General features: G+C 39.0%; 2 protein-coding genes across 4 annotated transcripts in view; both read right to left on the bottom strand.

The window, feature by feature from the left end:
- Positions 1–7,298: 7,298 nt before the first annotated feature.
- Positions 7,299–8,585, bottom strand: LOC126106288 (longitudinals lacking protein, isoforms N/O/W/X/Y-like). Its single transcript, XM_049912508.1, has one exon. The coding sequence runs from the start codon at positions 8,583–8,585 to the stop codon at positions 7,299–7,301; it is 1,287 nt and encodes a 428-aa protein (XP_049768465.1).
- Positions 8,586–8,698: 113 nt separating this feature from the next.
- LOC126106879 (longitudinals lacking protein, isoforms N/O/W/X/Y-like) overlaps positions 8,699–24,464 on the bottom strand; it is a 107,432-nt gene continuing 91,666 nt past the window's right edge. For all 3 annotated transcript variants that reach the window (XR_007523410.1, XR_007523409.1, XR_007523411.1), the window contains one exon: positions 8,699–8,870. The gene's annotated coding sequence lies outside the window, so the exon portion shown is untranslated. The remainder of the gene's footprint in view (positions 8,871–24,464) is intronic.

The raw sequence follows: 24,464 nt of genomic DNA, 5'->3' as shown, positions 1-24,464 counted from the left end.
CACTGGGTTACTGTAACCTTCCCCAGACTTTTCTACAGTATTATACTTAGCCAGACATACACAGCTGAGTTCGGGTACCCTAAGAATCGAACTATTTCAGTGGGCGAATGCCCAGTGCTCTTTGACTGTTCTCTACACTTGTCAGTAACACCTCAGGCATTTTGAGGTTGTGACTGCTAACTAGATGCCTACGGCTTTCAAGAATACCAGTCATGACCTCCATCAGAACTACGGAAAATTCAAATTAAAATTTGTCTGGAGTTAAGCATCACATCCTGTACTTATTAGACAAAGAGCCTATGGTTACCTCTCGAAAATAAGACATAACAGTGCTCAAAGATCGGTACTGTTCTGACCCACTGAAAACATTGCCTTTGAGGTCAATACCAGCTGGCAAATGAGATATGCAACACAGACTTACTGTACACTTATAGACGCCTCTACTCCAGTGCTAACCCAAGCAAGACTTCAAGTCTCATAAATAGTCATTTAGCATGAAATGGCATTAATTATGAAAGTTAAGCACCTACAGAAATGAATTTTTGCTTCCATATCCATTTTCAGACTTCAGTATATTTTGTAGTTTCTAAGAAGAAATATCAAACCATTTTAACATTAATACTAACTTCTTAAAATGGACAAGAGTCTGATTTGTGAAACATATTAAGATGTCATTGAAATAGGCTTTTCCTTAAGTTTCTCAAGTGTTGCTCAGGTGTTCACTTAATTTGAGAAGATCAAAATTTCAGGTCCGGCATATACCAGAAATTCCAAATCCTTCTCACATAAACTGGCTGTGCTTCATAATGTAATTAACAAACATGTTTCCCGACAAGATGAACATTCTGTTGATTTCTAAGTTTAGGAGTAACCATCCGGAGCCACTTTAAGTGGAATGACCACATAAAACAAATAGTAGGAAGAGCAGATGCCAGACTGAAATTCGTAAGAAGAAGAACTCATCTATGAAAGAAATGGCTTACAAGGCACTTGTTTGACTGATTCTTGAGTATTGTTCATCATTCTGGGGCCCTTACCAGGTAAGTAGAAGAGACAGAAAAGATCCAAAAAGACCGGTGCATTTTGTCACAGGATCGTTTGGTCAGTTTGAGAGCACTATAGGAATGCTCAGCAAACTCCAGTGCCATATACCATAAGAGAGGCACTGTCCAGCAGGGAGAGGTTTACTACTGAAACTTTTTGAGAGTACTTTCTGGGCAGAGTCGGAAACATATTACTACCTTCCACATACATCTTGTGAAATAGCCGTGATGAGAAAATTTTAGAAATTTGAGTCGGCACAGAGGCTTACCAACAATTATTCTTCCCATACACCATTTGCAAATGGAATAGGGGAGCAGGAATCTGTTAGTGGTGCCAGAAATGCCCTCCACACACACTGTTGGCTGGCCCGTGGAGTTTTGATGTTGATGTAGACATCAAAAGTGCTATTATATTCCTAATTGATGTCAGATCTGAGAACTGTTCATTTACATGTGTACCAATAAATGTGCTTATTTCTTTGTATCCTGGGATCTGACTTTATTATGAAATGCCCTTGCTATCACTTAAAGAAAAATCACATAAATGCTTCCAAAAATAGACATGTGAAAGATTGATGTTTTAACTTAATTAGCGATTCTTAAAATCCAGATGAATCTCACAGAGGTCTTAATGGATTCACAGATGCTTAGCACAAAAACAGAGCTGTAAAAATATTCAATTTCCTGCTATACACAACATTAATGATGATTTCTTTGAACAAGTAAGTTTTGAACACTTGTGACACATTTAAATTTAATGTCTAATTGAGCATTCAACATAGTTCACCACACAGAGAAAGGAGTATGCTGCCAGATTGCTACATACTGAGGTAACACATATGTTACTAAACTTTGGATTTGTAAATGGTTTCAAAAGTAAGTTGTAACTTTTAAATGATCAACAGAAATGCACACAGATGTTGGTTGAGGTTTATATACATCCTATACCTTTGCTCTCATAAATGTTGTAACAGTGTTCACCACCGACATGCTATTTTTGATGTTTTATTATAACAAATTCTACCAAAACCCCCTTTTTCTTATAACCTACATGACGTTTTACCTTTAGTAAGCTTAAAGTCTCTGACATTGTAGATGATCTCACACTGTACTGGTTCACATTTGGTAAAATGTTCCCAAAATCTGACAGGAGTTAATACATTCTTCCCATCTGCAGGAATGCTTTGTAATGTGAAATTTTATGTTGTGATGTCAAAAACCCATTCTTATTACATCCATGCTAGTGTCCACAACCTGCATGAGGACAACTTAATTTCATGGCCAATATCAAGTTTATATCAAACAGCTGTTCATTAAATGACAACTATTACAGCAAAACACTGTGGGCTTTGCACTCAGCTGTGAAGAAGAGAGGTGTGGAAAGTTAATCAACAACATTTTCCTTTTGGTTGACTCCATGACACACGTCTTCTAATTTTATCTTTGCTTGGCCAACTTAAAGTACAGCTGGGAGGCCATTAATTTGCCTTCAGTGACAAGATGCAGATAATCATCTTTACATTGACTCCAAGATGAAGTGGGACATCATCAAGAAAGTCTTTGTAGTGTGTATTTCTTATAAGCTTGGGTTTTTAAGATTCCATTTTATGCAAGATACAATTGTTAGTTTTTGCTTTACCCTCTGTCATATTGCAGGAATTCTGTTGTTTTAATTTTTCAGTGTATTCTTTTACTTTTATAGCTACTACGGTGTTGCCTTTGTCAGTGTCTCTAGGAAAAGCATTTAGTTACTGGTACTTCAATCTATCTGTAGCACTCTATAAATGTTTTCTTCAGTTGCCCTTGTCACATTGCTTATGGTAATTTGCTTCCTATGATAATATGATAGATCTTGTGATTCCCTAATCAAGCAGTCATTAAATTGGACATGCTTAATATTTTTTGTTATTTTAATTTTGTTTACTTTCTGTAATAAATTTTCTGTTGTTCTATTGTGCATTTATGTTGCTGCACAAAATCTTGTAAGTTTCCTTGTCACATAAAATTAGGGAAAAAAATCAAGCTTTCAGTTCCCTCCATCATTTTTGTCATGATTCACTGACTGCCACAAATGCTACTGCGGTATCTTTTTACAAGCAATAAATGGCCACTGACTGTTAGGCCTATGTCACTGTGGTGTCATTTGGCCAGAGATCATGTTGATGTCTATGACAGAAAAGCTCTAGGAGCACCATTGCTCTCATTGGAACATAAACAACTCTTTGTTATTTTCCAGTAGGTGAAATGACGCCTTTGTGTCTCTCCATTGCAGACACTGACACAATCTATAATAATGTGGTGTAACAATTATGTAAGCTGACCAATCACAAGCTGAATGTTGTTATACAAAGCCACCACAGCAGCAGCTACAGAAATTAAAATTGGTAATGATGAAAGTAATGGAGAGCACTGTCAAATTCTCAGGATTTTCCCATAATGCGATGTGGAAAGAATACTGAGAACAGTTTATATGAAATCATTATGATGGAAAGTGTCACTTCCACGTACATTTTCTGAGTTTCAAAGAGGGGATGTGAATTCTAATGAAAACAGAAAATGCTGTGAATTATTAGGAAGCAACATTCACTGCTTTAGTGACGGAATGACTTTGCCAAAAAAAATTCTATTCACAAAGCACTTGAATGAAAATTATATTGATATCTTCAATTTAAGCTTGTGTGACCAGACCATTACATTGTATTCAGGGACTGCTATTGTCACTCTTTCAAAGCAAATCTGAGGAAGAAAGACTCAGGAATTTAATGTCATCTCCTGAAGAAGCAATGAATACCCCTAAATTGTGCAAGAATGGTTAAAATGTCAAACATTAAAAAATCAGCCAACTAATGGATCTGCACAGTCAGAAGAATGAACAACTTGATGGATTTTAGAATACAGAATTCACTTGTTGAGTTCCTGGGATTCTCGGATAGTGTAGTTCTACTGTCAGTTAAAGCTGGAGAGTGTGAACAAATGTAAAATTCTAATAAGCATGTTGGAATGGGATTTTCTGTGGTGAATATAGCAACTGTGAGGTTGACAGAACATGACAGATAGCCCTTGTTTCATTAATATTTATGCCATTTTGTTTGAAATAATGAGTACATGATGACCCATGACTGAGTGTCATGGATGTAGTGGTCCAAAAAAAAAAAATGCACAGATAAAGGTAACTCAGGGTAATCATAATTAAGGTGAACTATGTGTCAGAATTATGTGGAGTTCATGATAACAGATGGCCCAATTTTAATTTTTGCTACAGAGAGAAACTGGTGTTTGAATAATAAAAATTGTTTGTTAATGACTGAAGTGTTTCTGTGAAACCCAGTACTGACATTTCATTGAACAGTTCATGTTCCACTTATTGACAAATGTTTAACAACATGTACTTCTGCCATAAACCTTAGTTGTATGTTTTATTCAACCATACATTGAGATATTTCTCGTCACATAATGTCACCAGCCCTCCAAAATTACGTTTAATATGTGGTACAGCTTCCCATGTGCAAAATCTTGTGCATGTTTACAACTTTTCTGTTCATTACTGACACTGACTGCACTTGTTTTAGGCATCATACTTTTGCTAGAAAGAGAGAAAAGTGAACATGTGGAAAGAAATTTAACCTCAACTGTAAAACTAGAAGACCACATGAGCCATAGACAGAAACTGGTAAGCTGTTAAGGACAACGACATTGAAATTGTGCTGTGGATGCAGTCAGCCTGATCTGAAAGGAAATCCATGAGGAATAGTGTGTGGCAACAGGATGAGATGCACAGCACTTGTAATTCTCATGTGGTGAACTGTAACTGGAAAATGGTGATGATTTTGTGCTATATCAGGGATGGATGACATGGAATGTAGCTATTCAAATAAATCTGTTACAAAGTTGTATTTTTAATGTAAATTATAGTACCATGGTGAACACTGTTAAATTTTAGTAGTATGAGATGAAAATAAAAATAAAAAAAGACTTATAAACACAAAGAGTACAGGTTTCCATGAGCAGTCCTTAATTGGATAGATAAAAAATTTACTTAACAAGCGGCGGCAGAACACACACATAAAAGACGATTGTAATCGACAATTACGACCGTCTTTTATGTGCATGTTTTGCTGCCACTTGGTGAGTAGATTTTTCATCTATCCAATTAAATAATTTTGTCAATAATTGATTGTTTTCATTGTTACACTAGCTTTTATTCTGTCAAATCTCGGTTCTTTCACCTCTGGCAATTATTTGGTAATGTTAAAAACACTGAGTTACACTGTGGTTCAGAGTCTACATTAAACTGTAGGTTCCCTCAAACTAACAAGGTTTTAGTCAGTTCAAAAACAAGTGGAAGGCAAGTTCATACTATCTCCAACAGGAACAGGAGCACTGCCATTATTAAAACAAACTTCAAGATGATGACACCTGTCCCATTTTTCCAGAAAGTATTTTTACTCTGCAGCAGATCAGGTGGCAATTTGAAACTTCCTGGCAGATCCAAACTGTGTACCATACTGGGACTCAAACTTCGGACATTTGTCATTTGCGGATAAGTCTGCACCACCTGAGCTATCTGGGCATAACTCACACCCCACCACTCCAATTTTATTGGAGTGCTTTTACCCTTGCCATTTTAATTTAAACAGGTTGATCACATTATCTCCTCATCATTGCAACAGGCAGCCTCAGAGCTCAGTCTTACAACCTGTTACACATGGACAATTCTGTGCAGCCAGAGTACTAATGATGCCCCTCACAAGCACCACAGCCAGAGGTCTGCCCAGCAAGCAGTGAAAGGTTTATTGTCTATGCAGCCAGGGTATTTATGCTTGAAGCATATTGGACTCCAACACAGGGGGAACTGACAGAGATTCAGCAGCCATTCCATTGAGTTACAACGCATTTACAGCTCCAAATCTGTTGTATTGTGTTTATCTATTCTTGTGAGCAGTCCTGTTCTTGCAGATTATGCAAACATGACAACTGCAGTAAAACTGAGTATAGTAAAGCATGTAACATGCTGAAAAAATGTCATTCCTAAATATGAGTTCTTATTTGTTACAGGCAGCATTAATACATTATTTAGAAAGTCTGACAGGTTAATATACAACTGTGAATCATAAATCAAAATTCAGAATAATTTTTCTAAGTACATAAAGCATTTGACCTGAGAAATACTGATGACAGATGCTAATACTCACAAACTGCATCCAAGCAACAGTTACTGTACATAAAATTTATTAAATGACAAGTTTGGAATGTCAAGCACCAATTTTCAAGTTTCAGTTAGCAATGAATGTTACTGAGCATGTAATACTGTGTACTACATACTATATTCTGACAATCAGTTGTTGCTCCATGCTACCATCACAAGTGTTGACAAATATTATACAGATACACCGTATAATTGTGTACCAACCTATACCATTTCAAATAGTTACAAGACCACAAAAACAAATTTCACATCTCAAATTAATTTTGTGATTATAGATGCACCACTTGCAAACTTGTAATTTGCTTTGTCGCTCATCTTCATTTGCAAGTTGGTTGGAAGGCTACTCAGGACTGAAGGCAGCATTATGCCATCACTAGAAGGCCAATAACCAAGTGGCAGAGCAGACAAGTCAATGCCAGTGGATGATACTATCTCAGCAATGCTTCACCCTGAATCAGCAGCTACTTGGAACCATATCAACAGATACTGCCTTTAAAATTTCTTCTTTCCTCACATGTGCCAAATCACACAACAGACTGCTAGTTTTTAAACTCTCCACCTTCTAAATTTTCCAAGTAAATCCTTTCTGCTTATTCTCAGACCATTTATAGATGTAATATTGAGTTTACAGCACACTGGCTGAAAAAAAAAGTAAAACTAGCTTTCTGCAATTTGTGCAGAATTTGTCTGCAACTGCAAGTGTAGATGGTGTTGAGATAAGTTAAATCAATGAATAAGCTTTAAGACTGAAGCTCCTCTGAAATAGCTACCAACCAGTGCAGATTAAATGAACCTCCAATAGACTAATGACTTACACACAACTCACATTAAGCCCAAGCTAACAACATACAAAACTCATGACTATATTAATGTAAAATGAAGTAGATCTACTGTGGAAACTAGTTACTTTCATTCAGTGACTTTACACTCAGCCCACTGCTTGAACACCATCTGTAATATCAAACAAGAGTAATACAGCTCAATGACTAATGCACCTTTTGATTACCTAAAGGGATTTGTGCAAGTTTTCTATTCATAACAGTTTAAACCTAGTAAGATAAATGATTCCTCACCATGTGTGTTCTTAAATGGTGCTTCTGAGTATATCTCGCAGGACAATGAGGACACCTGAACTGTGGTTCTTTCCCACACTCGTACTTCAAGTGCCTCGACAAACCTCTGTGATACCGATATGACCTCCCGCACACATCACATCTAAATCGAATAGGTAAGATTGATGCTGGCTCTACAAAGCATGTGTCCCTGTGTTGTTCTAGACTGCAGAAACCTTGATCACTAAAGGAGTCTTCTGGTATCTCTCTCAGTAATTCTCTGACAGTACTGTGGTTGTCGTCACCACCATCGTGACTGTGATCGTCACTTTCACTGATGTCATCATCTAGGATTATCTCCTCTATACTGTCACCATCTGGATCCTCCTGCTTTATTTCTGGTAGAAGGTCCACAACTGGTCTTTCAACAAACATACCTAGAGGTTCTGACATTCTCAGTTCTTTACCAGTTGTGTGTGTTGGAAGCACATTTTCACTTAATATTCGCTGTTCTCCAATATTCTCTCTGGATGTTCCTGGCAATTCACTGGAATCTAAAATACTGGAAACTGGGTTTAATAATATCCCAGACACACAGGTGTTTGATTTAGTGAGTATTTTTGTGAGAGATGAACACTCAAACACATTGAACGCCTCAGTATCACTAACGTCTTCGGACATTGATGGCTCATCAACTGGTTTTTCGTGGGAGACATAAGTGGAACTATCAGTCTCACTTTCCTGAGCAGCCGGCAGATGGGAATCAATGTCTTCAGAGCATTCCTTTTCTAAGGTGTGTGGTGAGGAAACATCTCCTTTCTGCTCGACTTGAGAACCATGTCTGGGTTCACACAGATGTTTACCAAAAACGTGTTGTTCATGGAGAATGGTAGACTCATTCCTTCTCCTATGCCCAAGTTTGTTTTTCATTTCTCCATCACCAGCAAATGACAGGCCCTTAATCTGTAGAGTCTCAGCAAGTTTAAGGACGGTACAGAGCTTATTCTGTGGAACCTTCACTTCTCCAGAGTACATATACTCCATCAGAGCCTTCAAAATTTGAAACTTTACATCTGGCAGTATAACAACGGGATGCTTCTCATGATGTTGGCTGAATATTAATTCAAAGTATGGACTGCAGGCTGAGAGAATCACCCTGTGTGCTTTGAAATATTGACCTTCAGCACTTATTGTGCAATCTACCAGATCCCCATTATCTAGAAGAGAGCTGAAGACAGATAATAGTGTAGTCTGATGGTTATTCCATCTCAGGTGGACATCCATGTCTTGTTCCATACTGTGTGTGTATTACAATCAAGGATATGGTGCAACAACTCAAATCAGTGAAAGCAAATGTCAAAGTTCATCATTTCTCTTCAACAACATTTAATCACCTCTGAACAAAAGAATGCAACACTGGTGAATTGTCTGTAGATTAACTAGGCAGACATTTTGCAGCCCAGCAATTTTTCACGCAATGTCACTTGCATTAACACTTAATCTAAGGCTGACAAGCTTCTTGAGACTGCAGAATCAGTTGCTTGGTGGTGGAATTCTCATTTTGCCAACCTATTGTGCAAACAATCATATGTTAATCATACTGCCATAATGCAAAGGAAACATAAAAATAAATCAGAAGCAAGTAAATGTTTTAAAAATTTTAATTCATTTTATAGAAGAGGAAGTCCTTAAACAGGCTAAACATGGCATAGCACAATTTTTTGCACCACATTTCAATGAAGCTGTCAGCACAGACAGATAAGCAAAGAACAGTCAACAAAAGACATACCAATCACACAATCAGAAGAAGCAGACATGAATGCTAAATAACGTCATCCATAAGGAGATGGCATGTAAGTTTCTCAGCTTCCAGGTAGCTTTAGTCTAATTATTATAATAATAAAATAATTAAAAAAACTAACTCCGCGATCAGGCCGAGTGGACTGTGAACTGTGTTACCTCTGCAATATCACATCATTCGGATGTGGTACAGAGGCACACAGGGTGAGCACACCTCTCTTCCAACCATCATCAGTTTTACAGACCTTGGAGTCACCACTTTTCATTCAAGTAGCTGCTCAGCTGGCACCAGGAGCCAGAGTGGACCAGCCTTCCTACCAAGCAAAAATCCCTGACAGTACCAGCAAGCAAACCTATGTCCTCCGCACAGCAGTCAGATGTGCTGACTAGCTGGCTGCAGACACGGGCACATTATATGTGACTGACAATTTGCAAACTATTTTGATGTTCTAAAAGGCCTCAATTAACACCTAATTTTGCAGAAAATCCATATACATCCTTCTACATAATGGCAGGTTTGCAATTAAATAATTGCATATAGAATAGACAATTGTCAGATAAGAACCATATAAACATAGATGTCCCTCAGGGTAGTGTACTAGGCCCAATTTTGTTCCTACTATACATCAATGATGTTCGAGGCTGTATGAGATCCTTCCTCAGGAAGGTAGATGGGGTGGTTGGGAATTAGTAGAGTGTATGGTTAAAATTGTTACCTGATAATCAAGGAAAACCTCCCCAACTCTTTGATTAGTACATTGGGGTCAAAAATTAGCTCTCTCTCTCTCACACATTATATGTGTGTGTGTGTGTGTGTGTGTGTGTGTGTGTGTGTGTGTGTGAGAGAGAGAGAGAGAGAGAGAGAGAGAGAGAGAGAGAGAGAGAGAGTAGACACATAAACACATTAACTGATTCATCCTTGGATATTTATGTTTGTTGTTGTCCCCCCCCCCCCCCCCCCCCCAGCCGCTCCTTTTTTACTTCTACGTCTATAATGCACTCCACCACCCATATGCAACCCCCTGAGTTACACATCTAACACCTCTTTACAACATAATGCAGAGCAATACATACTCAGCCCAGTCTAATGGTGGTTTCCCCATAACAAAATTGCAGATATTTTTCCTCAGCAGTCCTATATGTACATTTCTTTTTTGTTGAATCCAAATTTCTTCACAACAGAAAGATGCAAAAAAGCTTCAAAAGTTTCACACTTTTTTCAGTTCTTTGCTTATATCTCAAAAACTATGATTTTTTCTAAAATAAACGTTCACTACAAAATTAAAATTGACAAAACTTCCTACAAAATACACTAGTCAGGTCCGATTTTCTGATGAGTAGATTGGCACTTCAGCGCACTGAATAGCAGTGATTTTCTGATCATTCTGCGAAAATGACAAAAACACTCAATCCCAACCCCATCTACTCAAAAAAAAAAAAAATGCATGTTATCTTCAAAAACCCTTACACCATGTGAAAGATTATTAAATTCCTACAAGAGACAGTTTGTAACAATCAATTTTCTCATAAGGGTGTAAAAATTTTCTCATAAGAGTGTAAGGGGGAAGGGGGCAAAGCGAAAATTATGAGAAATGCCTTCTGCACCCTCCCACATGTCTCTCTCTCATCAGAGCCACACTTTTCAGGTATTATGTTCCAAAGAACTTGTTTTGAGTAACTTGATGGGAAATTATGTTTGCTGAAAAAAATAACAAATTATACTTGCAACACATTAGGTACATGACACTGAACAGAAAGCTGAATGTGAAATCTTAATGTAGTTATGTGTCATGAAATGAGTGAATTTCACATCCAGGATTGGAATATCCTTTTGAGTATGTTCTCCATCTGGAAAAGAAAGAAGGCATTTAGTGATGGAATAAGGATTTGAATGACAGAGAACCTGTATAGTGAACTTTTGATGTATGAAGAAATACCTATACTGATGTCTGGTGCACAGAATTTTTATTCACATCTGGTTGGCTGTTGTGGGACCAGGTAATGTTTCTTGAGCACCATGATGATAGATTTCCAAGTCCGGGGAGGGTATAGGCAAGCAGGACTGTTCTGCACAAAACTCTGTCAATAATGTGAAGGGTTGTGCTCCAACATCAACTTCAATTTTTATGTAGAAGAAAAGACAACCTGGAAGAGCCTCTTTCATTACTACTGTCTGAAGCAGCTGAGGCATCAGAAAGTGTTAATTGAAGTATTATCTTCCAGTATTATGTGTCTTTACTAATCAGTTTTCCTACATCATATGATTAATCATTCAATAACAATTTATTCTGTTGAAAAACAGCAACAGCTCATTATTCAGCGTGGACCTTCCACAGTCCCTAATACTTTGCTGGACCTTCCATTCCCAAAGAACCTTCACCTGGACTTTCTACTCCCCAAGAAACATTGTCAGGGCCCTCAGTAGCCGAACAGAGATGAATTAAAACTTGTGCACAAGACTTCCATACAGGTATTTCTTCATAAATCGATAGTTCACTTCTCTGTATTTTGTATGCCTTCTTTATTCTCCAGTTGGAGAACCTACTCAAAGGAATGTTCCAATTGTGGGCTTGGCGCTCACTAATTTCATGATACATGTACATTACTGGAGACAGATTTCACATTCAGCTTTCTGTTCAGTGTCATGTACCTAATATGTTGCAAATATAATTTGTTAATGTTTTCAGCAAACATATTTCCCCATCAATTCATTCAAAACAAGCACTTTCAAGTGTAATACACCAAAAGTGTAACACTGATGAGAGGTAGCCATGGGGGAGGACACAAACAGCATTTTTTGTACTTTTCACTTTGCTCCCTCCCCCCTTATGTCCTCATGAGACAATTGAATGTTACAGATGTCTCTCATAGAAAATTTAATGTATTTTTGTGCAGTGTAGGTGTTTTTGTTGATAACATGCATATTTTTCATGTTGTTGGGGTTGGGACCGGGCGTTTTTGTCTTTCCAGAGAATGGTCACAAAGTCGCTGCTTTTCAGTGTGCTCTAGCACCAATACCACTCATCAGAAAATCAAACCTGACTAGTGACTTTTGTGGCAAATTCTGTCTACTTTAATTTTGTATCAGATTTTAATTTTTGAAAAAATCATTGTTTTGGAGATACAAATGTAAAACTGAAAAAAGTACAAAAATTTTGAGACTTTTTGCAAATTGCTTTGTGATTCCGAGATGCTACAAAACAGCAGACATGAAATTTGGATTCGGCAACCCAAAAAAAATATAAAACTCCTGAGAAAAGATCTTCCACAATTCTGTTATGAAAATGGCTGTTTCGAATACCATTTGACTGGAATCATTATGATAACTCCAATACAATGATTCCTACATAAGTTTATGATGATGTTTGACTGTTTTACATGTCTGTGAAAAATGGATTTGAAAATATCATTTAAAGATTCACTCAGCCAAAGTGGATATATATATAAAAAACTACATATCCTATGTCTAGCATACCACACATCAAACATTTCTGAAGAGTAAATTGAAAACATGAAGCTTATCTAGAAAGTACACACTGATACAAACATCTTTTCCTTTTTGGTAGCATACAGACGGCATCAGTCAGGAGAGCAAAAGTGACTTCACCAAAGGAGGTTTTGGTTGCCACTGGCGTATCATTGATGCAGATTTCAGCAAAGGGCACTGCAGCAACTCTGTCACTACTGAAATACATTGGGTAGCAATACAGTCAATGCGGTCATTGGAAACTTGCCTGCTGCCAACAAACAGTCAGTGTCATTAAGATGGGCAAGTTCCCAGTAGCTTCATAAGTCATCAGTCTTACAGTTCCATGCTCAAGTTGGCAGGCTGTATGGACTACACTCAGTACAGAGTTTCTACATGCTCTACTTCTCCACTGCCCTAGTTTTGTCTGTGTAATTCAGGTATCACAGTAAGTTCATTTTGCCTCATAGTCCATAAAATGCTCAATCTCAAATATTCAGGTGGCTTACATAGAGCAGCACGGTTAAAATTTTACACTGTTGTGCTGAACTTTTGTGGTACTTTGTGATTCTGGTTGCAGACACTTTAACTGCAACACATTTTCTAGCTACCCATCCAATCACTGTATCTCACAACCAGTTTAACATTATTTAACCAGCAAAGCTCTCGTTTTACCTCCTAATCCTTCCCCATCTAATACACTTCGTAGCCTGCCCAGATAGCTGTGCGGTCTAATGCACTGCTTCCCGAGTTGGAAGGCGTGCTGGTCCCTGGCACGAATCCGCCCATTGGATTAGTGACAAGGTCCAGTGTGCCAGCCAGCCTGTGGATGGTTTTTAAGGTGATCTTCCATCTGCCTCGGCAAATGCGAGTTGGTTCCCCTTATTCTGTCTCAGTTACACTGTGTCGGTGATTGCTGCGCAAACACTGTCTCCACATATGCATACACTATAATTACTCTACCACGCACACATTGGGGTTACACTCATTTGGAATGAGACATTCCTGAGGGGAGGGAGGGAGGGGAAGGGGGGGGGGGGTTCCACTGGGGGCCGAACCACACAATAACCCTGTGTTCAGTACAGGTCGGCGGTGGGGTGAGTAGACTGCTGTAGCCTGTTGTGGGGTTGTGTACCACTGAGGGCTACGGTGGGGATGAAACCTCTCTGTCATTTCTAGGTCCCCAGTTCAATACATACATACAATACACTTTGTTGTCATTATTATTTCTGGAGGTGCAGAAAGGTAAGAGAACTTCTGTCAGAGTTTGGAAAGTACGGGAGATTTACTGGCAGTAGTGAAGCTGTGGGAGCTGGTTATGAATGGTGTCTAGATAGCTCAGCTGATAAAAATGTTGCATGTGAAAGGCAAGCTTCCACGTTCAAGTGCTGTCCACCACACAACTTTAATCTGTCAGGAAGTTTCAATGCAGTGTATAGCATATGTCTGTGAACTTTCTTCTATCAGTCTACCTATTTTAAAAGTTTATGTGTTGTGCCATCATTTTCCCATAAAAATGTGGAGAACTACAAAAAAGCCACATTCAGACTGGTCAGTAACACATCGACTGTGATTAATATTGTATACATGTTTGATCCAGTGCTGACTTAACTCCATCTCATACCAGTCTCAAATAACCGTGTTACCAGCAGCCCATTAAAGGCTAATTTTTCATTTTCCTGTACAATAAGCCAGAACTGAGCTATAAGACCATAAGAGCACAACAGGAGCCTGCACATACAATGTAAAGGATACTCCAGTCCCAACCATTTTTGAAAATGTCATCCCAGGGAAGGGGGGGTTTGAAAAAATAAAACATGGGTAAGAGAGACTGAGCAGTCCTGGACGATGACAGCCACAAGGTTCAAGAAACAAATTTGAACTAACAACTCTTTTCCCATAACACTGCACAAGTATTCAGGAGTAAACAACTTCAAATTTTTACTACTGTAGGTTCAGTTGACCCTATACTCATACAAATCCATGCGGCAAATGTTAAAACAACATGTCCTATGTTTCAAAGATGATAATGAGCATATGTCACAGTGGAGCAGATGATGAGTAAGAAGCAAATGTAGTTATTTTATTACTTATGAGCCTGGTTCCCTTGTTACAGTGTCCTACTGTTCTAAAAGCCATGAAACATTACGTGACAGACTAATGTCTTCAGGCTGCTGAACTGCTAGTGTACTGCTTGCTTTTGTATCATTTCAAAACACTGCCAATGCCTTCAAGCTAAATCAGACCAAGCAGGTTACGAATCTGCAACAATAGTGGTGAAGACTGAAGAATTTTGTAATCACAACTGCTTCTCTGGTTGTGACTGTAGCTCATCTCATTGCTTATGAACCAGATTTAATATCAACACAGTATTAACCAGACTAGCCCGCCCGATTGGCTGTGCGGTCTAATGCACGGCTTTCTGGACGGGAAGGAGCGTCGGTCCCCCGCCCGGTGGATTTGTGTCAAGGTCTGGTGAACTGGCCAGTCTGTGGATAGTTTTTAGGCAGTTTTCCATCTGCCTCAGCGAATGCAGGCTGGTTCCCCCTGTTCCGCATCAGCTACACCATGTCGACAATTGCTGCGCAAACAAGTTCTCCACGCACGGGTACACCACCATTACTCTACCACGGAAACATAGTGGTTACACTCGTCTGGTGTGAGATGTTCCCTGGGGAGGGAGGGGGGAGGGGGGGGATGGTCCACCAGGGGCCGAACCACACAATAACCCTGAGTTCGGTGTGGGGCGGCGGAGGGCTGCAGTGGACTGCGGTAGTCGTCGTGGGGTTGCGGACCACTGCAGCTGCGGTGGGGACAGAGCCTGGCCGTCGTTTCTAGGTCCCCGGTTAACATAACATAATATTAACCAGACTACCTGCACTCCCAAGCAATTGTCTCAGATTTTTGATAGATTCCAAACCACTGGAAGATATTGAAAATTTTCATGATTTTCATCATTTTCCCCTCATTACATTTATTTATAATTTGATATACTGTTGTCAAATACTACATGCTTTGCTAAGTGGTAGTATTTATTGTCTGAGGAACGAGTAGAGAGAGAGAGAGAGTGTGTGTGTGTGTGTGTGTGTGTGTGTGTGTGTGTGTGTGTGTGTGAGAGAGAGAGAGAGAGAGAGAGAGAGAGAGAGAGAGAGAGAGAGAGAGAGAGAGAGAGAGAGAGAGAGAGAGGGGGGGGGGCGGTGGGGGGGGGGGACAGAGGGGAGGGGAGGCAGGGGGGGGGTGTTCAATGTTCAACTGAAGCTGAGTAAACTATTTCAAGTTACTGTTTTTCTCTCTCTCTCTTTTTGGTAGCATGGTTTATTCTAGAAGCTATCCTCTTCCTCCTTTCATATGTGGAGAGGAAATATTGTAAAAACAATTTCAAAATATTATTCAAATATGCAAATTTGCAGATACGCTGCAAATGCATTTCATTATATGTCCACAAACTTTTGTCTCATCAATGTGCCACTTAGCCCTGAAGATATTTTATTGTGTCTTCACTCTAACATCTACTGTGTGTCTTCAAACAATACAAAAATATTTCAGCTTTTCACAAGATTTAGCTGCAGTGGCATGTAAATGAAATAATATCACAAAAGTAACAATACTATTTCATTTCTGCCCCAGGTCTCAGCCATATGTCTTACTTGAAAATAATTAGGAATTATTACTAGAAAATAATGGCACAAAGTGCAGTACAGTGTTAAATTTTTGTGACATCGACAGATCTGTTTAATTAGAAAATGAAAGCATACACTTTTATGGACTGAACTTTGTTTGGCAGATATATTTTTGGTATTTAAGGTTAAAAAGTAAACAAGCTATTTTGTTGCCCTAATGTATGTTTAGTACAAACTAGTTTTAATTTTATTACGTCATCATTAGATAATAGAATAAGCTGAAAGTTGGTTTGTAATAAACACGTATTAGTGGAACACAAACAGTTTATTTCCTTTGCAACCTGAAATATGAAATTTTTGTACAATGGAGGATATCCATTAATATGAATTTTCTGGTAGTAAAAGACTTGTGCAGAAATACTTAGATGGCTGTCTTCACAATTTTATTTGTTACCCTAAATAGAGTTGCTGTACACTACCTGATAAAAAAATTGAAGCACTCAAAACACACTGTCAGATGTCAAAGTAACTTCAGGCATATGATCTCTATTGGCAGACATGTAGGCCTAACTGGTCAGAGCGGCAATTTTCTGTGACAGGTAGATCGGTCGTCAGACTGCTTTAGTGTTATTTGTGTTCACTGTTGTTACCGAGCCCGGTAGGTGGTATAAGGGACGTAAACAGCACTAGATGTTGAGTGACCACTATCAACGTTCAAGTCAAACATACAATATCCACAAGGGAATATTACCGTATCACGCAACGAGCACATCGTAAACTCTTCACCTCTGCACCTGTCATCCGAGAACGAGTAATGGTCTCCCCGGAACATTCTGCGTCAACCCCTGCACTATTGGTCGGGTACTAGCAGCAGCTCGACTAGGGAATTACAGTCCCACGCACAGCCCGCTCTTAACACTACACCACAAGTAGCTGCGTTCGAAGTAGTGCCGCGAATATGAAGCGAGGACTGCCGACTGAGGGTGTCGCATAATGTTTGGCAACGAATCACGGCTCTCCATTATCCCAGATGACCACTGTCAATGAGTACGGTGGTGACCTGGGGAAGATGTCCTATTATTCCAATATTTTGGAAAAGAACAGCAATGTTGCTACTAGTATCGTGCCATCGGGTGTGACTCGGTGTCACGGCTGGTGGTGATTGAGGTAATTTTGATAGTACAACAGTACGTCACAGAAATCCTGCGTCTTCACATGTTACGTCTCACGTGTAAGTGCTGTGCTGCAATTTTTGAACAGAATAATGCTCAACCACACGTGGGACACGTCTCTACAAACGATCTGTGCAATGTCGTACTTATGTGGCCGACGAGGCCTCCAGATCCATCACCGATAGAGCGTGTACGGGACCGTCTCGGATTCGACTCCGCCCCAGAGTCAGTATGCAGTATCAAGGAATAGTTACAACAGTTGCGAGCCAGCTCACCACAGGAGAGGATAGAATGGAACTGCATCAGTGCATGTGTCCAGGCCAGGAGATGTGTAATGTAACACGTAAGTGGCCTCATACTGCCAAATTCTTTTTAAATGTGACTCGATTTTGTGATCACAGAAATGACATCGTACTCCCTCTCAACTTGTGAATTTTCATTTTGTTTCCATCTCCCCTCCTTGGTGCTTCACTCTTGCCAGTAATGTATATGAGAAATCTGTTAAATGTTTCCCAGATTATTATTACTGCAGATGCCAACAAGACTTACTTGTAAGCTTACATAATTACAACCACCAAAGTTGACAGCTGCAGGTAGCATAGGGCTTATACGCAGCTAAACTTCGACTCTAACTTTGTGTAAGCTTCGAAGGTGAAAGATTGATCTTTCCACAGCTGAAAACCTACATTTTATGGAAAATACTTGTGATAGTTCTGATTTGTGGACATGATAAGTTACTTAAACTTGGGACTCATTAAGAAAGGAACATAATGTTACAAAGAGTCTTGCATCAGAATATTTATTTCCACAAACGAATTGCATTTACATCAACATTTACATACACATTACATGAAATTCTCAATAACATTCAAAAACATTCTATTAACTTCAGGTTATGGACAGTATCCTTATGGTAACTTCTCAGTCTTTGTAAAGGGAAATGAGTATCTGTGAAGGGAAAGAACACTTCTTTGGTAACATTTATAAGAAATGTTACAATGTCATGAATGTGTTGTAATCAGTTAATTATGGAATTGTCTTACTGAGGTAAAATAATTATGTTTCAGCTGCAAAAGCAAAATGGCACAAAACATAGTACCAATCAGTTATCACTGCATTTACTTCCTTGATTTTTTTATTCATAATTACAAAAATACCGGTAAATATTTATCGTGCAGTCAGTACATTTGCAATTTCATCACTTCTTTCCTGCAATGTAACCATGCAATGTAATTAAGAAGCAAACAGTTTCTGTGCATCATCACTCCAGTAAGTATCAGTGGCACTGCACGACATCCAAAGTGACACAAGATATCAAACCCACACCAACAATTTGTGTACAAGATACAATTACATCCAGCACCCAGCCTCCATTTTACCGCCAAGATGACACGTATATACGCCACAATTGCACATCATATAGTCTACAATGAAAGAACTGCCCGGATAACACTTTTTTTAGCCACACCATATCATGCTGAAAGTCTGTCAGAACTCACAGTTTCTAGACAATGTGGGTAAATGAAGTTTGATCTACACAATTCTTGTATTATTACAAATTTTTACATATATAATTATCCTACTTTGGAATTGTGGTATACTTATACAGCATGTATCTCTCAAGAGTCATCAGGCACATTTTCTCTGGGGTTTCAGCAGATATTTGCAATTTCATTTTTGCATTGTGTAGCTGGAGTTAGGCCAAACAAATAGCACTCATCAGGGTCTTAGAGTGATGCCCTGTGTCAACCAAAACCATTGAGTCATTCCCCATCACAAACAAAATTAATTTAATTTGTGGATTTTACACACATATTTGAGACAGCACTACCATATTAGTCCAGTCCAACATTCGTTTTACTGAAAAATCCAAGATGGAATGTAACAATACAAGAGAATGAAAGATGCTGCTCACCATACAGCGGAGATGCTGAGTCGCGACAGGCACAATAAAAAGACTCACACAATCATAGCTTTCAGCCATTAAGGCCTTTGTCAGCAGTAGACACACACACACACACACACACACACACACACACACACACACACACACACACATGCAAGCGCAACTTGCACACCCAATAAAGATCATTGAGTCACTCATTGGAATGTTGTGCTTGAAAATGGAATGTCCAACATGGATGGATGCTTAAAACTATTCTTTCTATCAGTTCAATAAGGAAAACCTCAGATTTTTTTTAATTATTACATTTTACAGGTAAAACTATTGAGGAGAATGTATGCAGCCATATACATATCCCTCATCTACAATGTCATCACAAGCAGAATGGAAAGTACATGATGAATATTTAGCCTCAAATAAAAGCTGCATTGTGCCTGAATAGTCATAAGATTATTACTAAACTTTTTAGGCCAACAAAAATTCACAGCTTCAACTTAAACATTGCACTTTGCTGCTTAATCGTACATAAACATACACCATGGTTAACGTGCACACTATGTGAGGTATGGAAATGTATTATGGTGCATTCTTCAGCCTCAACATTTCAGTTCTTACAAAAAATAGTTGTTAAAATATTTTCACAATAAAAGAAAAAATTCTACATTACTGCACTGTACGAACAATTTTTGACAGAAAAAAAAAGTGTGCTGTCTTGAGAGGGACTAAAAAAAGAATTGCAACAGACAAATAGTTTCATTGTACACGAAAAAAAAGTACCCACTGTGGGAATGAGACATATTCATAAAATGTTTTTGATACCAGCGTGTTACAATATGCCTTATTCATCTAAAGAGCAATTAGCAGTACGCAGAAAAACAGCAATTATTATTCCCCTGACAACACAAAAATGTAGCAAGTTCACATACACTTTCAAAATTTCACATGGGATGGATCATAAACAAGGAAAAGAGTTAAATCAGTTATTAAGTACCCCGACACACACTTCTTATTATACAAAGAGCACACGGTTATGTCTTGAAAATTACAAGAAGGTGACCTCAATTCCCCCCCCATGAACCATGGACCTTGCCGTTGGTGGGGCGGCTTGTGTGCCTCAGCGATACAGATAGCCGTACCGTAGGTACAACCACAACGGAGGGGTATCTGTTGAGAGGCCAGACAAACGTGTGGTTCCTGAAGAGGGGCAGCAGCCTTTTCAGTAGTTGCAAGGGCAACAGTCTGGATGATTGACTGATCTGGCCTTGTAACAATAACCAAAACGGCCTTGCTGTGCTGGTACTGCGAACGGCTGAAAGCAAGGGGAAACTACGGCCGTAATTTTTCCCGAGGGCATGCAGCTTTACTGTATGATTAAATGATGATGGCGTCCTCTTGGGTAAAATATTCCGGAGGTAAAATAGTCCCCCATTCGGATCTCCGGGCGGGGACTACTCAGGAGGACGTCATTATCAGGAAAAAGAAAACTGGCGTTCTACGGATCGGAGCGTGGAATGTCAGATCCCTTAATCGGGCAGGTAGGTTAGAAAATTTAAAAAGGGAAATGGATAGGTTAAAGTTAGATATAGTGGGAATTAGTGAAGTTCGGTGGCAGGAGGAACAAGACTTCTGGTCAGGTGACTACAGGGTTATAAACACAAAGTCAAATAGGGGTAATGCAGGAGTAGGTTTAATAATGAATAGGAAAATAGGAATGCGGGTAAGCTACTACAAACAGCATAGTGAACGCATTATTGTGGCCAAGATAGATACGAAGCCCACACCTACTACAGTAGTACAAGTTTATATGCCAACTAGCTCTGCAGATGACGAAGAAATTGAAGAAATGTATGATGAAATAAAAGAAATTATTCAGATAGTGAAGGGAGACGAAAATTTAATAGTCATGGGTGACTGGAATTCGAGTGTAGGAAAAGGGAGAGAAGGAAACGTAGTAGGTGAATATGGATTGGGGCTAAGAAATGAAAGAGGAAGCCGCTTGATAGAATTTTGCACAGAGCACAACTTAATCATAGCTAACACTTGGTTAAGAATCATGATAGAAGGTTGTATACATGGAAGAACCCTGGAGATACTAAAAGGTATCAGATAGATTATATAATGGTAAGACAGAGATTTAGGAACCAGGTTTTAAATTGTAAGACATTTCCAGGGGCAGATGTGGACTCTGACCACAATTTATTGGTTATGACCTGTAGATTAAAACTGAAGAAACTGCAAAAAGGTGGGAATTTAAGGAGATGGGACCTGGATAAACTGAAAGATCCAGAGGTTGTAGAGAGTTTCAGGGAGAGCATAAGGGAACAATTGACAGGAATGGGGGAAAGAAATACAGTAGAAGAAGAATGGGTAGCTTTGAGGGATGAAGTAGTGAAGGCAGCAGAGGATCAAGTAGGTAAAAAGAAGAGGGCTATTAGAAATCCTTGGGTAACAGAAGAAATATTGAATTTAATTGATGAAAGGAGAAAATATAAAAATGCAGTAAGTGAAGCAGGCAAAAAGGAATACAAACGTCTCAAAAATGAGATCGACAGGAAGTGCAAAATGGCTAAGCAGGCATGGCTAGAGGACAAATGTAAGGATGTGGAGGCTTATCTCACCAGGGGTAAGATAGATACTGCCTACAGGAAAATTAGAGAGACCTTTGGGGATAAGAGAACCACTTGTATGAACATCAAGAGCTCAGATGGAAACCCAGTTCTAAGCAAAGAAGGGAAAGCAGAAAGGTGGAAGGAGTATATAGAGGGTCTATACAAGGGCGATGCACTTGAGGACAATATTATGGAAATGGAAGAGGATGTAGATGAAGATGAAATGGGAGATACGATACTGAGTGAAGAGTTTGACAGAGCACTGAAAGACCTGAGTCAAAACAAGGCCCCCGGAGTAGACAACATTCCATTGGAACTACTGACGGCCTTGGGAGAGCCAGTCCTGACAAAACTCTACCATCTGGTGAGCAAGATGTATGAAACAGGCGAAATACCCTCAGACTTCAAGAAGAATATAATAATACCAATCCCAAAGAAAGCAGGTGTGGACAGATGTGAAAATTACCGAACAATCAGTTTAATAAGCCACAGCTGCAAAATACTAACACGAATTCTTTACAGACGAATGGAAAAACTAGTAGAAGCCGACCTCGGGGAAGATCAGTTTGGATTAGGTAGAAATACTGGAACACGTGAGGCAATACTGACCTTAAGACTTATCTTAGAAGAAAGATTAAGGAAAGGCAAACCTACGTTCCTGGCATTTGTAGACTTAGAGAAAGCTTTTGACAATGTTGACTGGAATACTCTCTTTCAAATTCTAAAGGTGGCAGGGGTAAAATACAGGGAGCGAAAGGCTATTTACAATTTGTATAGAAACCAGATGGCAGTTATAAGAGTCGAGGGGCATGAAAGAGAAGCAGTGGTTGGGAAGGGAGTGAGACAGGGTTGTAGCCTCTCCCCGATGCTATTCAATCTGTATATTGAGCAAGCAGTAAAGGAAACAAAAGAAAAATTCGGAGTAGGTATTAAAATCCATGGAGAACAAATAAAAACGTTGAGGTTAGCCGATGACATTGTAATTCTGTCAGAGACAGCAAAGGACTTGGAAGAGCAGTTGAACGGAATGGATAGTGTCTTGAAGGGAGGATATAAGATGAACATCAACAAAAGCAAAACGAGGATAATGGAATGTAGTCGAATCAAATCGGGTGATGTTAAGGGTATTAGATTAGGAAATGAGACACTTAAAGTAGTAAAGGAGTTTTGCTATTTGGGGAGCAAAATAACTGATGATGGTCGAAGTAGAGAGGATATAAAATGTAGACTGGCAATGGCAAGGAAAGCGTTTCTGAAGAAGAGAAATTTGTTAACATCAAGTATAGATTTAAGTGTCAGGAAGTCATTTCTGAAAGTATTTGTATGGAGTGTAGCCATGTATGGAAGCGAAACATGGACGGTAAATAGTTTGGACAAGAAGAGAATAGAGGCTTTCGAAATGTGGTGCTACAGAAGAATGCTGAAGATTAGATGGGTAGATCACATAACTAATGAGGAAGTATTGAATAGGATTGGGGAGAAGAGAAGTTTGTGGCACAACTTGACCAGAAGAAGGGATCGGTTGGTAGGACATGTTCTGAGGCATCAAGGGATCACCAATTTAGTATTGGAGGGCAGCGTGGAGGGTAAAAATCGTAGGGGGAGACCAAGAGATGAATACACTAAGCAGATTCAGAAAGATGTAGGTTGCAGTAGGTACTGGGAGATGAAGAATCTTGCACAGGATAGAGTAGCATGGAGAGCTGCATCAAACCAGTCTCAGGACTGAAGACCACAACAACAACAACAACGACCTCAATTCAAATCACTAAGGCACTACTTGAAGTTCCCTATATAATAGTGTAGCTTCTCGTTAGCAACCACAACTTTGCTATCAGTGTTTAATTTGAACTTAGAACAATCCTGGAATTCACCATATTTTTAAAAAAAAAATTACAGATGAAAATCTGCATAATGAAATTGGATGAATTGATAGGCACCATAGGCATCAAAATGAGACATAACAATGCACAATGCAACAGTAATCACTGGCTATATTGTTCAAACTTAATGAAAATTAATGACGCTGAGGTCAATGTGAGCTGGCAAATGAGGTGTGAAGCACTGACTTACTGTGTACTTACAAATGCCTCTACTCCAGTCTATGAAGGTGTCAAGTTACACCAAAGTCATATAGCATGAAATGACATTAATTATGAAAGCTAAGTATTCATTATGAGCAGAATGAACTTTGATTCTATGTCCACTTTCAGATTTCAAAATATTTTGTAGTCTGCACCCCTGTTTTCTAGCAAAGTAAACATTATTTTGATTTTTAAGTTTTAAGTTCTCTGTCTCTCTCTCTCTCTCTCTCTCTCTCTCTCTATCTATCTATCTATCTATCTATCTATCAAACTCAGTCACATCCACTTGTACATTCACACTATCATGTTACCTGTAAAACTGTAAATTTAGTCAAATGTAGGTAAAATATATGGATAATACAAGAAGAAAGATACACTCCCACAACAAATTAAAAGCCCCTGCCAAGTATTTTAGGCAGCAAATCAGACAGTCACAGAATATTAACAGCTGTTTCCCATTTGTGTCACTGTCCAACAAGAAAGGAGACAATATTTGGGTAAATTAACCT

Source organism: Schistocerca cancellata, chromosome 10 (assembly GCF_023864275.1).
Source record: "Schistocerca cancellata isolate TAMUIC-IGC-003103 chromosome 10, iqSchCanc2.1, whole genome shotgun sequence".
NCBI classification, from domain to species: Eukaryota; Metazoa; Arthropoda; class Insecta; order Orthoptera; family Acrididae; genus Schistocerca; species Schistocerca cancellata.
Note: the sequence above shows the minus strand (reverse complement) of the source record. Positions and strands in the feature narration are given on the sequence as shown.